The sequence below is a fragment of the Morus notabilis genome, unplaced genomic scaffold (genome assembly GCF_000414095.1).
Source record: "Morus notabilis unplaced genomic scaffold, ASM41409v2 Scaffold1276, whole genome shotgun sequence".
In the NCBI taxonomy this organism is placed as follows: Eukaryota; Viridiplantae; Streptophyta; class Magnoliopsida; order Rosales; family Moraceae; genus Morus; species Morus notabilis.
The window spans coordinates 318,452-332,531 of NW_010361531.1; the positions used below are offsets into that span (position 1 = coordinate 318,452).

General features: G+C 36.3%; 2 protein-coding genes across 5 annotated transcripts in view; one reads left to right on the forward strand and one right to left on the reverse strand.

Moving 5' to 3' along the window:
* Positions 1-2,709: 2,709 nt before the first annotated feature.
* On the forward strand, positions 2,710-12,113 carry LOC21394293 (paired amphipathic helix protein Sin3-like 4). Of its 3 annotated transcripts, none has more exons than XM_024166818.1 (24): positions 2,710-3,035; positions 3,163-3,306; positions 4,084-4,239; positions 4,368-4,554; positions 4,640-4,738; positions 4,818-4,985; positions 5,086-5,434; positions 5,966-6,102; positions 6,260-6,335; positions 6,416-6,445; positions 6,638-6,918; positions 7,003-7,157; positions 7,477-7,604; positions 7,703-7,957; positions 8,368-9,054; positions 9,169-9,239; positions 9,328-9,978; positions 10,109-10,209; positions 10,312-10,450; positions 10,581-10,733; positions 10,842-11,005; positions 11,088-11,199; positions 11,297-11,479; positions 11,606-12,113. In XM_024166818.1, exons 2-23 carry the CDS (start codon positions 3,233-3,235, stop codon positions 11,447-11,449), a joined length of 4,326 nt encoding a protein of 1,441 aa, XP_024022586.1. In that variant the 5' UTR covers positions 2,710-3,035; positions 3,163-3,232; the 3' UTR covers positions 11,450-11,479; positions 11,606-12,113. The 3 variants fall into 3 exon arrangements, with proteins under 3 accessions (XP_024022586.1, XP_024022588.1, XP_024022587.1); XM_024166820.1 differs by having other exon boundaries at positions 11,100-11,199; XM_024166819.1 differs by having other exon boundaries at positions 2,710-2,971.
* A 731-nt stretch (positions 12,114-12,844) lies between these two features.
* The window catches only part of LOC21394294 (DExH-box ATP-dependent RNA helicase DExH15 chloroplastic), a 5,290-nt gene continuing 4,054 nt past the window's right edge, over positions 12,845-14,080 (reverse strand). For both annotated transcript variants that reach the window (XM_024166822.1, XM_024166821.1), the window contains one exon: positions 12,845-14,080. This exon ends at the window's right edge or, in 1 of these variants, runs on beyond it. In XM_024166822.1, the coding sequence (XP_024022590.1) occupies positions 12,957-14,080 (1,124 nt within the window). In that variant the 3' untranslated portion in view covers positions 12,845-12,956.

The window sequence follows — 14,080 nt, forward strand, 5'->3', positions numbered from 1 at the left end:
TTGTAGAATTACCTTTAAGAGTGCATGGGCATAGATTTTTACCTCTCATTCTTAATTAATATCCTTTTGTCAGTATAATTATTTGACTGAAAAAGTTATTAATTAAAACTAAATTGTAGAAATCCTGACCCATACATTTTTAATGGCTATTTCTTTCCTTTCCCCAAAATTTTCGGCTTGATTGTGCAGTTATATTATTGTTGTGATTTTATATTCAGAAAATTTACTATGACGGACTGAAAAACAAAATCTTATCCTTCAATACATGGAAAACATCTCAAACACCCACTAAACAACTTAGAGCATGCGATGCTATAATTAATGTATCAATTGTAAATTTAGTATTTGAGTGTAAAAAAAATACTCTTAAATGCAATTCTATTTGTTATGCTAAATTTTCTATATGCTATTCTTTGTGATAAATTTCTCACTAAATATAGCATACGAGAAATTTAACATTTAATTGTTATTAGCTGAAATATTTACTTTTTCATATAATTATTATAACTTTTACATTTTTTAATTATTTTAATAATTAAAATTTACTTTTATAACTCTCAAAAATAAATTTAACATTTTAAATAGTGTTATATATTAAAACAAAAATAAAAATAACATACCATATAATATATAATTTACATTAGCGTTTTTATTGGGATGGTCTTTACACCTTTTCAATGGAACGTGTTCTCAAACTCAGAACTCATGTTACGGTCGATAATGTTCTTTGGACTTGGGCGGCCCTTTGGGCTTTGGTAGTAAGGCCTTGTAGCCTTACTAATGTCTAGGATCCATCATTAGCACTAGGACCCAAATCTATCTAGTCCAGCCCATTTCACCGGTGACCTCTCCAGTTCCAACCATAGCGCCGTAGCCACATTCTCAGACAACAATAGAAATCTCTACAAACGTAAATCATTGAGAAAACAAAGATAAAAGGAGATTAAGGTGGTGTTTAGAATTGATTTTATTTTTTTTTATATTTTTTGAGAAAAAAATAAAAACGTTTTTAAAACGGCGTTTGGCACAATAAAGATAAAAAAGGAAAATGAAAATGATTTTTTAGTTTAGTGTAAAATGAGAGAGAAATGAAAAATAACTTTTAGGGCGCGTTTGGAACTTGTTCAAAAATAATTTTATTTTTTGTGTGAAAATGAAAATGAAAACGTTTTCAATCTCAGACAGAAATCATTTTTGAAAATACATTTGGTAGTTTTATCAAGAGATTATTTTCAGTATAAAAAAAACCCGTTAATGTATCTCTTTCTCTCTCTCTACTTGAGAGATGAGAAAACAAAAATAAAAAATGAAAAACGACTAAAAGTCATTTTTCATTTCTCTCTCATTTCACACTAAACCAAAAAATCATTTTCATTTCCCTTTTTGTCTTTATTGCGCCAAACGCCGTTTTAGAAACGTTTTCATTTTTTATTTCTCAAAAAACGTGAAAAATAAAAACGGGATTAATTCCAAACACGGTTAGTCTTTTTCATTTTTTGTTTTCGTTTCCTTCTCTCTCAAGCATAGAAAGAGAAAGAGAGACATTAATGGGTTTTTTTACATTGAAAACAATCTCTTGATAAAATTACTAAACACATTTTCAAAAACGATTTCTATCTGAGATTGAAAACGTTTTCATTTTCATTTTCATATAAACAACAAAATCATTTTGGAATGAGTTTTAAACGCGCCCTAAGTGTCAGTTTAATAGTGCGTTAGATTTTAAAAAAATTATTATTAGTTATGTTGAAGAAAAAATAACTGTTATAAAAAGCAGTTGAGTGTTTACCAAGATAGAATTTTAAATTTCACCAAGGATATTATGGGTATTATGAAAGTTTCATTAATTGTACTTTATGTTGATTCCCGCACAATCTAAAAGTCAAAGTTGTCTTTAAGCTGCTTCTGATTTTGACTGTAAATTATTTAAAAATTATTTAAAAATTATTTTTTATGATTTTTACCAAACATCATTATCAGTTGATAGTTAGAAAATTAATTTTAGGCTCCAAAAATCACTACCAAATATACCCTAAATGTAAGTAAAAAAGAAAGAAAAAAAAGATAAAATTCATAAACCCACTTTGATTTACTAACAACCCCTCCACACACTTATAACAAAAAAAAAAATAAAAATAAAAAAAATAAAAATAAAAAGAGAAACCCCTTTACCAATTGCACACACATTTGCCCTAACCCTAATTCCCAAAAATTTGCATATCATACCCCTTGACAGTTGACACAAACCAAAAGCCACAAATAACACATTAATTGACTCATATACCCTTCAAATGCTCCCTTAATTACCCAAAACTTGCCACTACGCCACCCTGCCCTTTATGTTAGATCATAATATCATTTCTCCGTGCTTAGCACGCCCTCAAAAAGGCCAAGCCCTAATGTTTGTATCCGGTAGCACGGCGTGAACCGGCTATTGCCGGTAATCATCCGCCAGGTGACCGGGACAGTGGAAATTACGGGCGCCGAGGGATTACTATCTCCACACCCCAAATTCGCCTTCTCTCAACAAATTCAATTTCATATAACGCATCTATATTTACACACACACACACAATATATATATATATATATATATATATCACAATCTCTGAAACTCTTTCTTTCTCTCCTTTTAAACATAACATTGTGTTGCTGTGTCGTCTCTTCTTCTTTCTGTCTGTTTGTTTTCTGAGAAAAAGAAGGAAAAAAAAAAAAGACGAAGAAGAAAGGGAAGGAAGGATAAAATTGTGAATTTTTTTTTTTAATTATCGCATTCCCTCCATATAAGGCTGTTGAGGAATCGCGTAATCTTCGTGTTTGAGCTTTGTATGTGCTTTTCTGCTTGTTTTGGAAGGAAGCCTTCGGCTTTTTCCGACGACTTGAGGATCTCTCTCTGCAAATTTTCGCTTCGATTGTATCTCGTGTTTGGCCAAAAAAACTTTCTCGGAGGCGTTTTGGCCTTCCAAGTAATGTAATTTACTCATCTTTTTTGTGTGGTTGGGATTTCGGTTGTTTCGGAGGTGATCTGTTGAGAGGTTCGGATTGTAATTCTCGTTTGTTCGTGTGTTTCTGGAATTTTTTTGTGGTTTAATTTGCGCGTTTGGCTTTAGATCTGCTTTGTGCTCGTTGCTTTGGTTTTAATGAGAAAATTTGGTTTTGTAGGCTTTTTTGGCTTTGAATCGGAGTTAGAAGCATGATTTCTTGTTGAGGAGAAAAGGAGGTTGTTTCAGAAATGAAGAGGTCCAGAGACGACGTTTACATGGGTTCTCAACTCAAACGCCCTATGGTTTCCTCTCGTGGAGAACCGTAAGTTCAATCTTTTTTTTTTTTGCTTAATTTTTGTTTATACTTTTTCTATGCGCTGTTCTTTGTTTTCTTGCTTGATTATCTTAGTTAAATTTTGTGGATGATGAAATTGAGTTTCTTTTATTCGGAACTTAATGAGTTCTCCTGTTCGTAAATTTTCCTCTTTTTTTTTCTGCGTTCTTTCTTTTTCTGAACAAATGTTTCACCTTTTGATAAATCGTGATTTTTTCTATCAAATAGGTTGACCAGCCGAAGGAAGATTAGTTTTTTTTTTTTCCCTAACTTTTCATTGTAACTTGCCGATGTTGGAGAAGCTTATTGAAATTGGGGAATTTGTGTTTTATTAGGATTTTCATTTTTATTTAGTTGTTGTATTTGAATTTTAGATTAGGATTCTTAGTATTTTGTTTGAATTACGACTCAGTGAGAGTAGTTTTGATTAGTCTATAACTAGGGCTTTAAGCTTGTAATTTCAGTTATGTGTTAGATGTTATTTATCCTAGATTCTGCTGGTTATTGCATTTTATCATTGTGTGGAATTTTAAGCCTCGTCGAGGCTAGAGGGACAAAAGAAAATAGCATTTTATCATTGTTTTATCTGGTCATGCTCTTGTATGGTATGTGCAAATTATGTTTCAGTTTTACATGAAAGTTGTTATCGTTGGTGTTCTTATCTACTGGAGGAGTAAGGAACCTTGAAAACTCGTCAATTAATTTCAATTACAACTTTTTTTTTGTTTTTGTTTTTTTTTTCTTTTAATTTTTGTGAAAATGAAGGTCTGGGCAACCCCAAATGATGGGAGGAGGTGGCTCCCAGAAACTTACAACAAATGACGCACTGGCATATCTAAAGGCCGTGAAGGACATATTTCAGGACAAACGGGAAAAATATGATGACTTTCTTGAAGTAATGAAAGATTTCAAGGCTCAAAGGTTCGATCATGCCGTTCGATATGCTTCCTTTCTTGATATTTTATCATCTGGTTGACTGGAGCGGGGTGGGTTTTGGGTTCCTAAAGTTTGCTTGTTGTTGATTTCTGTTTATGTTGCATTGGCTGCAGAATTGACACTGCGGGTGTTATAGAGAGGGTGAAGGATTTATTCAAGGGACATAGAGACTTAATTTTGGGTTTCAATACATTCTTGCCAAAAGGATATGAGATTACCCTACCACTTGAGGATGATCAACCTCCACAAAAGAAACCCGTCGAATTTGAAGAAGCTATCAACTTCGTCAACAAGATTAAGGTGGGAATATTTCTTTGTAGTTTTAAACATTTTGTTACAGTTTTGTTATCAAGTGCTGTAATCTGATAAAGTTTTCTACGTGCAGAATCGGTTTCAAGGTGATGATCATGTTTATAAATCGTTTTTAGACATTTTGAACATGTACAGAAAGGAAAACAAGTCCATTCAGGAGGTCTACCATGAGGTGTGTATTGGCTTGATGCTTCTTGGGCGGATTTTTTGAAATTTGCCTTTCATGGTTTTCATCTCATTAAATTTTGCAGGTTGCAACACTATTTCATGATCACCCAGACCTGCTTGTGGAGTTCACTCATTTTCTACCCGATGCTTCAGCAGCAGCTTCCACTCATTATCCTCCATCTGGTAGGAATTCTATGCTCCGTGATAGGAGCTCCGCCATGCCCACTATGCGGCAAATGCATGTTGACAAGGTTTGTATATTTTCTCAGTTGTGTGCCCTTTCAGAAAAAGGTAAAAAAATTTCCACATTGCCCACTGAGCTAACATCTGTAGTTACACATCTGTTGACAGAAAGATAGGATCTTGGCTTCACATGGAGATCGTGACCTTAGTGTTGACCGTCCTGATCCGGATCATGATAGATCCCTAATGAAGGCAGACAAAGAGCAGCGCCGGCGGGGGGAAAAAGAAAAGGAAAGGAGAGAAGACCGAGAAAGAAGGGAACGCGAACGAGATGATAGAGATTTTGAGCATGATGTCAGCAGGGACTTCAACCTGCAGCGGTATCCCCACAAAAGGAAGTCTGCACGTAGAGTTGAAGACTCAGCCGGTGAACAAATTCATCAAGGTGGGGATGGTGATGAGAATTTTGGATTGCGTCCCATTTCATCCTCATACGACGACAAAAATTCTGCAAAAAGTGAGTGTTTGATGCTCCTTTTATGAGATTTTCTCACATAATTATTGTCAAAAATCTGATGGTAGATCAAGATTGTTGATAAGGATTGCCTTTAAGCATTAACTTTGATTTGTATCCCAGCCATATGGTAAAAGTTAATTTACTTCCATCAATAGAGAAGCCTTTAAATGAGTTAAAGAGATTGTCGCATTTACTCTTTTTCATTTTGGTTACCTTCTTGAAAATGTTCTCACTCATAATTTTTTGATCAATATTAAATTTTGAACTGTCTTCTTAATGTTAATGGTTTTGTTTACTTCTCTAGGATGAAATGTTTGTTTTACCATTTTCTCTCCCGAGAAGATTACAATAAATAGTTAACTGAGAATATTGCTGATTGCAGCTGTGCATGGATTTGGCTAGTGAGCACTGATGCCATGTGTGGCCTTTGATTTAAGATTATGACCTTTTTTCCCCAGCTGAAGTACATTACTACTATTGAATGCCTGTTTTTCTTTCTCCAGTTGTTTAATTTATTGCATGTTGTGGCAGGTATATATAGTCAAGAGTTTGCATTCTGCGAGAAGGTGAAGGAGAAGTTACGAAATGCTGATGATTACCAAGAATTTTTGAAGTGCCTGCATATCTATAGCAAGGAAATTATAACACGATCTGAATTGCAATCTTTGGTATGGCATGATTTTTTGAATAATTTATTTAATTCTGCATAAATGATTTTCTTTATCTTTTTTGTTGCTGAGAACTGAACATCTACCTTTTTGTCAATTGATGTTCACTGATATAATGCATAATTTGGGGTGAATTTCACTTCTGTACGCTATGCAGGTGGGTGATCTACTTGGAAGATATCCAGATCTTATGGATGGGTTCAATGAATTTTTGGCACGTTGCGAAAAGAATGGTAATTGTCTAAATTTCAGATTTTCTCTTACCCACATACTGTACGATGAAACATGTATCTAATTTAGTCCTGTCCTGCAGATGGGTTCCTTGCCGGTGTCATGAGTAAAAGTACGTAAAGTGAATTGTTCCCCCTTTTTTTCTCATCTATTGTGAGACACTAGTTTATTTTTAAAGTTCTGGGGCTGGAACAAAATCCAACCCATTTTCTTTTTTTTTTTAAGCCTGAGATTCGTGTAAGAAATTTTGAATGATTGATTTATGGTGTTTTTGAAATTTCTCTTTTTTGTGAATTGATTACAGAATCTTTGTGGAATGATGGCCATGTGCCTAGACCAGTGAAGGTAGAGGATAGGGATAGAGAGCGTGATCTTGAAAGAGATGATGGGCTTAAAGATAGAGATCGTGAAAACAGAGAAAGGGATAGAAATGACAAAGGTGCTGTGTATGGGAATAAAGATGTTGGAAGTCACAAGATGTCTATATTTCCCAGCAAGGATAAGTATTTTGGAAAACCTATCAATGAACTTGACCTTTCCAACTGTGAGCGTTGCACTCCTAGCTACCGTCTTCTGCCAAAGAATGTATGTTGTGTTTTTCTCATAGTTCTTTCATATTTTTTCTATTCAGGTCATTTTATTCATGTTGCTATATGTTGTATTATGCAGTATCCAATACCATCTGCGAGTCAAAGAACTGTTCTTGGTGATGAAGTATTAAATGACCATTGGGTATCTGTCACTTCAGGAAGTGAAGATTACTCATTTAAACACATGCGCAAAAACCAGTATGAAGAAAGTCTGTTCCGATGCGAAGATGACAGGTTTTGAAGCATAACAGAATCTAATAGTTATTTGTTACTAGTTTATGGTTGTCGTGAATTGGGATGGTCTTCCATTTCGTTCTATCTTTATATCATCACCTATCAGAGTAGTCTTCGTCTCATCATTTGACTATAGAAGGAAAAAATTTTGTAATTATTGCTCTATAGAAAAGAATAGCATTTCATGTCGTGCATTATCATTTTCTGGATATTTCCTTGTTCTTTCCTCCTTCAATGATATATAAATTGCTTGAAAGAAATAGCGCTGTCACTGCATCTACTTTGCCATTCCTTAATGTTCTATTATTGACGTTCTCAGGTTTGAACTGGACATGTTGCTAGAGTCTGTCAATGTGACAACCAAGCGTGTAGAAGAACTCCTGGAAAAGATCAATAACAATACGATCAAGACAGATAGCCCAATTCGTATTGAAGATCACTTCACAGGTAATGGTCTCTTAGATGCCATATTTTGTTTCTGTGATGTGAGTTCAGTCATTGGAGGCTTTTATGTGTTGACGGCATTCTTCCCGTCTTTGTTGTAGCTCTGAATCTGAGGTGCATTGAACGGCTGTATGGTGATCATGGGCTTGATGTGATGGACGTGTTGAGGAAGAATGCTACTCTTGCTTTGCCTGTAATATTAACCCGTTTGAAGCAAAAACAAGAAGAGTGGGCAAGATGTCGTGCTGATTTCAACAAAGTTTGGGCTGAAATATATTCAAAGAACTATCACAAATCACTTGATCATCGTAGCTTCTATTTTAAGCAACAGGACACGAAGAGTTTGAGTACAAAAGGTAAAACAACAACCTTATATCACAACTTTCCCATATTTATGACCCGTACAATTGTTTGTTTTTCTTTTTCTTTTTTTTTTTCATGGTCTTTATGACCAAACTGCCTGTAAGATAATATTCCATACAACTGTTTCTTTTATTTTTCACCCCGGGCCTTTCTTAGTATACTCTTTTCTTTTGTCGAGAAAATTGTTGAATTTAGCCTTAGAGTGCATAAGTATGGATTTTTACCTGTTACTCTCTATTAATACCATTTTGACTAATATACTTATTTGACTAAAAAGGATATTAATCAAGAGTAAGGGATAAAAATCCAGACCCATGCACTCTAAGGAGTATTTGTCTATTTCCCTTTCTTGTCACTTATTCTTTTCATATACTGATGGTTGGCTTGTCATTTCCCTCCCCAGCCTTATTGGCAGAGATAAAAGAAATAAGTGAGAAGAAGCGGAAGGAAGATGATGTTCTTCTTGCTATAGCTGCTGGAAATAGAAGACCAATCATTCCAAACTTGGAATTTGAGTATCCTGATCCTGATATCCATGAAGATTTGTATCAGCTCATCAAATATTCATGTGGAGAAGTTTGTACGACTGAGCAGTTGGATAAAGTTATGAAGATATGGACAACCTTCCTGGAACCCATGCTTGGTGTTCCTTCGCGACCGCAGGGCGCAGAGGACACAGAAGATGTCGTTAAGACAAAGACTCATGCTGTCAAAAGTGCTCCTGGAAGTGCGGGAGAGAGTGAAGGCAGTCCTCGAGGTGGCACTACTGTTGTGAATTCCAAACAGTTAAATCTTTGCAGAAATGGAGATGAAAGTATTCCGCCTGAACAATCAAGTTCTTGCAGAACTTGGCCTGCAAATGGAGATAATGGCAACAAGGAAGATAGTTCTGTTGATGTGGATCGTGCACGTAAAGATGAGCCTTCCAGTGCCGCTGGACATGGGAAACTGCAGATTCATGTATCTACGGCCGATGAAGCATCTGGAGTCAACAAACAAGACCATCCTAGTGAACGGTTAGGCAATTCAAACACTTCACATGCCACTGGTGTGGAGCAAAGTAATGGAAGAAACGTAGAGGACACATCAGGTTTTTGGATGCTAATCTACCTTCAAATTTAAAACTGCTTATTATTCTTTTGCCTCTCTCTCTCTCTCATTCAATTACCAGATCACTGAGATGCTCCTTTTTTCCCACTGCAAGGTCTTAGTGCTACTCCTTCCAGGCCGGGTAATGGTACTGTTGATGGTGGACTTGAGTTTCCTTCATCAGAGGTACTGTTTAACAGTAAAATTTCTGCTAATGTGTTAACAGCATGGATCGTGCCATTATTCTTATCTTTGATCAAAATTGATGCATCAGGGTTGTGATTCTACGAGACCTGTTATATCTTCAAATGGGGCTGTGACAGAAGGCACCAAAAGTCATAGATATCAAGAAGAATCTGTTGCGCATTTCAAGGTTGAAAGAGAAGAGGGTGAATTATCTCCTAATGGAGATTTTGAAGAGGATAATTTTGCAAATTATGGGGAGGCTGCTTTGGAAGCAGTGAATAAAGCAAAGGATGGTGCTGTTAGTAGGCAATATCAAAACAGACATGGAGAGGAAGAATTGTGTTGCGGGGAGGCAGGAGGAGAGAATGATGCAGATGCTGATGATGAAGGGGAGGAAAGTGCTCAGAGGTCATCAGAGGATAGTGAAAATGCTTCTGAGAATGGTGATGTTTCAGGAAGTGAGTCTGGTGATGGTGAAGAGTGTTCTCGTGAAGAGCACGAGGAAGATGGGGAGCATGATGAGCATGATACAAAGGCCGAGAGTGAAGGTGAGGCTGAAGGGATGGCTGATGCCCATGATGTTGAGGGAGATGGAACGTCATTACCCCTTTCTGAACGTTTTCTACTGACTGTGAAGCCTCTTGCAAAGCATGTTCCTCCCGCTTTGCATGATAAAGAGAAGGACTCTCGTGTTTTTTATGGAAATGATTCTTTCTACGTGCTTTTCAGACTTCACCAGGTATAGCTCATTACATTTCGCTGGAAACACACATACATCTATAAATTCACATGCATGCGTGTGATTCATTTGACTTACAATTACACAGTATGGCAGTCAAAGACACTTTTTTTTAAATCCAATTTGGCAGACATTATACGAGAGGATACAATCGGCTAAAATCAATTCATCATCTGCTGAAAGGAAGTGGAGGGCTTCAAGTGATACAACCCCGACAGATCTCTATGCTAGGTGGATATTGGTTTTGATTTATGTTTTATCTCTAATTTTATGCAACTTCAAAGAAATTGCTATATTTTAACTTGGAGCTTCATATTTCGTTTCGTGGTCCAGATTTATGAGTGCGCTTTACAACTTGCTTGATGGTTCTTCTGATAACACAAAGTTTGAGGATGATTGCCGAGCTATAATTGGAACCCAGTCATACGTTTTATTTACACTAGACAAGTTGATTTACAAACTTGTTAAACAGGTAACACAAGTAGGCTTTTTCTTCTCCTCCCTCTTCTTGTCTCTCTCCATTGTCCTATGATTGTTCTTTTCTTTCCATTCCTAGCAGCATTTCTTTTTCATGAAGATTTCTCTTCCACAAATTTTTTCAGCTCCAAACAGTTGCTACGGATGAGATGGACAACAAGCTTCTCCAACTATATGCTTATGAAAAATCAAGAAAACCGGGAAGATTTGTTGATATTGTTTATCATGAGAATGCCCGTGTTCTTCTACATGATGAGAACATTTATCGAATCGAATGTGTAGGTTTTCACAGATTTTTTTTAATTTTTAATTTTTTCCTTTCTTTTCATTTTTTAAATTGAAAAAAAAAAAACTAAATTTCCCTTTTAATTTCTTTTTCATTACAGTCATCCTCACCGACCCACCTATCAATTCAGCTTATGGACTATGGACACGACAAGCCAGAAGTAACTGCTGTATCCATGGATCCTAATTTCTCGGCCTATCTGCATAATGACTTCCTCTCAGTTCTTCCGGATAAGAAAGAGAAGTCCGGGATCTTCTTGAAGAGGTTTGTCGGATTTATTGAAATTGGTACAAGACTTTTGCAATGTCTAGTAGTCACTGTTGATAGTGCTTCCTGGTTTTTGCAGGAATAAGAGCAGATGTGCCAGTAATGATGATTTTTCTGCTACCTGTCAGGCCATGGAAGGACTTCAAGTCATCAATGGTCTCGAATGCAAGATAGCTTGCAATTCATCCAAGGTAAACCATCTTTAATTTGTTTGTGCGTGCTTTTTTCATTACTAGATGATGATAAGATTTGGAATTTGACGTTTTCATATGTATTTTGTTGAGTAAGGTTTCCTACGTTTTAGACACAGAAGACTTTTTGTTTCGGACAAAAAAGAAGAGGAAAATTTGGTACAGAAACAGTTCTTGCCACAATCAGGTTAGGTCTTCAAATGGCTCAAGTAGAGTACAGCGGTTTCACCGATTGCTTTCTAGCTCTTGACATGCCTTTCCATGGTGCAAAGTAAATACAGTATGTACCTTTCTAATCCTGATTATGAACTTTGTTTTTGTTAATTTGGTGGATGTGTTCTTTTTTTTTTTCACGCGTATGAATTTTTGACAATATGCTCAACATTTCGTTTTTGTTCTGGAGCAGAGCAATTTGCACGGATACTCATACACAAGGCGCCTGAAATCGGAGAGGAATGAGGCGCCGTGAGTGAATAGCTTCTGTGGAAATTAACCTTTCATCATGTATTATCATCGTATTTCTGTCCCACCAATCAAATAAAACAGTTGATAAAAGAGTTGAGGGAAGAGATGACATTGCTCGAAAGTTGTAATATACTGTGAGTTGGCATCTTTAGCCACGACCTACTTGTAAATATAGGTCATTGTGATGTAAACTTTAAAGAGATACATGTTCATTCAATTCATCTATATCCTTTTGTCATCTTATTTTGTCTAATAATACATTTTTTCCCTCTATATTTTCCTTTATTATTGCTTAGCCTTCAGAAACAGTTGTAGAGGTAGAGATGGTTGGGGATTGTTCTCTATTATTTTTCTGCTACCCCTTTTTTCCCCTCTAAGATTTGTAATATTGTATATGCCTAATTTCTCATTCGAGAAATCGTCATTTTGCTATTAATTGTAAGGTCCAGAATCTGTTTCATTTTCTCCGGTTTGTATATTACATGGAGGACACATATTTGATTTTTAATTTTATATTTTTTTTGGGTGGAAAGTTGGTGATTACATCAAGATGCCATTAATATTACACCAGTTCGCGTATTTTTTCAATTCATGGATACTTTTTGTGTGTGCGTGTGTATAATAGTAGAATAGTGATTTGGTTATATCACTTGTGAACCTCAAAAGAAAAGGTCCCATCAATGGTAAGTGTTCGGTGAACAAATTCGGAAGCCAAAAAAAAAAAAAAAAAATGAAGCATTGTTCAACAAAGTGACCCTAGTCGATGCGGGTATTTGAGATGCATTACTTCAATTCGAGTGAATCTTATTGTCGATCCAATAAAATATACTGATGCGTGTACGAGATACAGTACTACAAGTCTCGAGTGTACGGATCCCATTGTTAATCCAATAAAATAGAATATTACTACACCGACTGGTCTCTAGGGAGAACAAAACATAAAAGTTTTATATTAAATATAATGAAATTCTTAAATTATTTGATATTCCTAACTTTTTTTTTTTTCTATATTTGTCGAAATTCACTAAATTTAAAGTACAGCTATTTACATATGTACCAGTATTTTTATTCTTGTAAGGTGGTATATAGGCACGGTGTAGCCTAAAAGACCTCAACTCTCGGGGCTTTTAATTTCTTTTTCTCTGTCTTCTTGTTTTGGCTAAATTTTAGTTGACTTGACTTGAAAATAAAAAATAACGATTATATATAACTAACCTTGGAAAAGGCTTTCCCCACATAGGAAACAAAACAAAACTTTGTGAACAAATTGTGTTGGCATAAGTAGCCATCAATCATCCAGCCAGTTCACTAATTGGTGGACGGTCCATGACATCAGAAGCACTTCGTGCATTACTCTGCAGGACTGGATCAATATCAGGCAACTTAGGAACTTGGGCCAACAAATCAATAGTCCGTCGTAAGAGTCGGGCCAGATCACCCTCATCCATTGCACAGTCCATCATTAGTTCTCTCCAAGTCAGCCCAGAAGCCCAAGCCTCAACCATACCCGAAAACTGGCTGTCCAAACAACAGGGAATGTTTACCCCATGCTTTTCTTGTAGTTCAAGGAGGGAGTTTCTTTGCTCGCTCAAGAAGTTTATGATGTTGAGCACTGTTGTGGTGGACTCGTACATGTAGCTGTTGTTCTTCCAAGGGCGGACTTTAATCCCTTCCGAGACTAAACTCGCAATGACGGCAGCGAGTTGCGCTGGTTTTAGTTCCATTAAGATCTTGTTTCTAAGAACCATTGCAAGCCACAGTTCGTTCTCTCCTCGAATTGCAGCTGCGGTTTCCCCGAGAGGAAATATGACATGGGTGTTGATGTCTAATGCCCTTGTTTCGTGAATGACATTGCTGATCTGCAAGAATTCCTTCCAACCAGATGGTTCAATCTGCTCTATTCTATTTGTCAAACGTCTTAATCTAGCATTCAAGCGCTTGATTTTCTCCTCGGTTATCTTAGTCATGTCGAGGATCTTTTTGAATTCTTTAAATCCCTCTGTGCGTGATATCTTCTTCTTCAAACGTGCAACTTTGGTTCTTTGTGCTTTGTAAGATTCTACAGCACCACGGTATGTTTTCGATGTATGTAAAAGCTCGTCCTCTTCAGAAAGACTGTTCAAAATCGGCACATTCAAACTCCACGGCCATGTCTCAACTGATCCTTCCATGCACCATACGCCACCAAATTCAGAATCCGAAAGCTTCTCCCATTTCATTTCCTCCTTGTCAAGAAGTGTCCTCATAATTTCCCGAGGCAAAGCATCCCCCTGAGCTAAAGCAACATTCGGAAAGCCCGTCTTATAAACTGTTTTAATCCACTTTTGTGTAAATAGATACCATGAATTATCTGAGCCAAGTGCCACATAGTATGATGGTTCTAAACTTGGTTCAAACTCAAAACTTGACTCTTTCC

Coding starts and splice junctions, on each gene's coding strand:
- LOC21394293 (XM_024166818.1), top strand. CDS start 3,233: ATGAAGAGGTCCAGAGACGACGTTTACATGGGTTCTCAACTCAAACGC. Junction 4,240..4,367: donor AAAGATTTCAAGGCTCAAAG/GTTCGATCATGC, acceptor CATTGGCTGCAG/AATTGACACTGCGGGTGTTA. Junction 7,158..7,476: donor TTCCGATGCGAAGATGACAG/GTTTTGAAGCAT, acceptor TGACGTTCTCAG/GTTTGAACTGGACATGTTGC.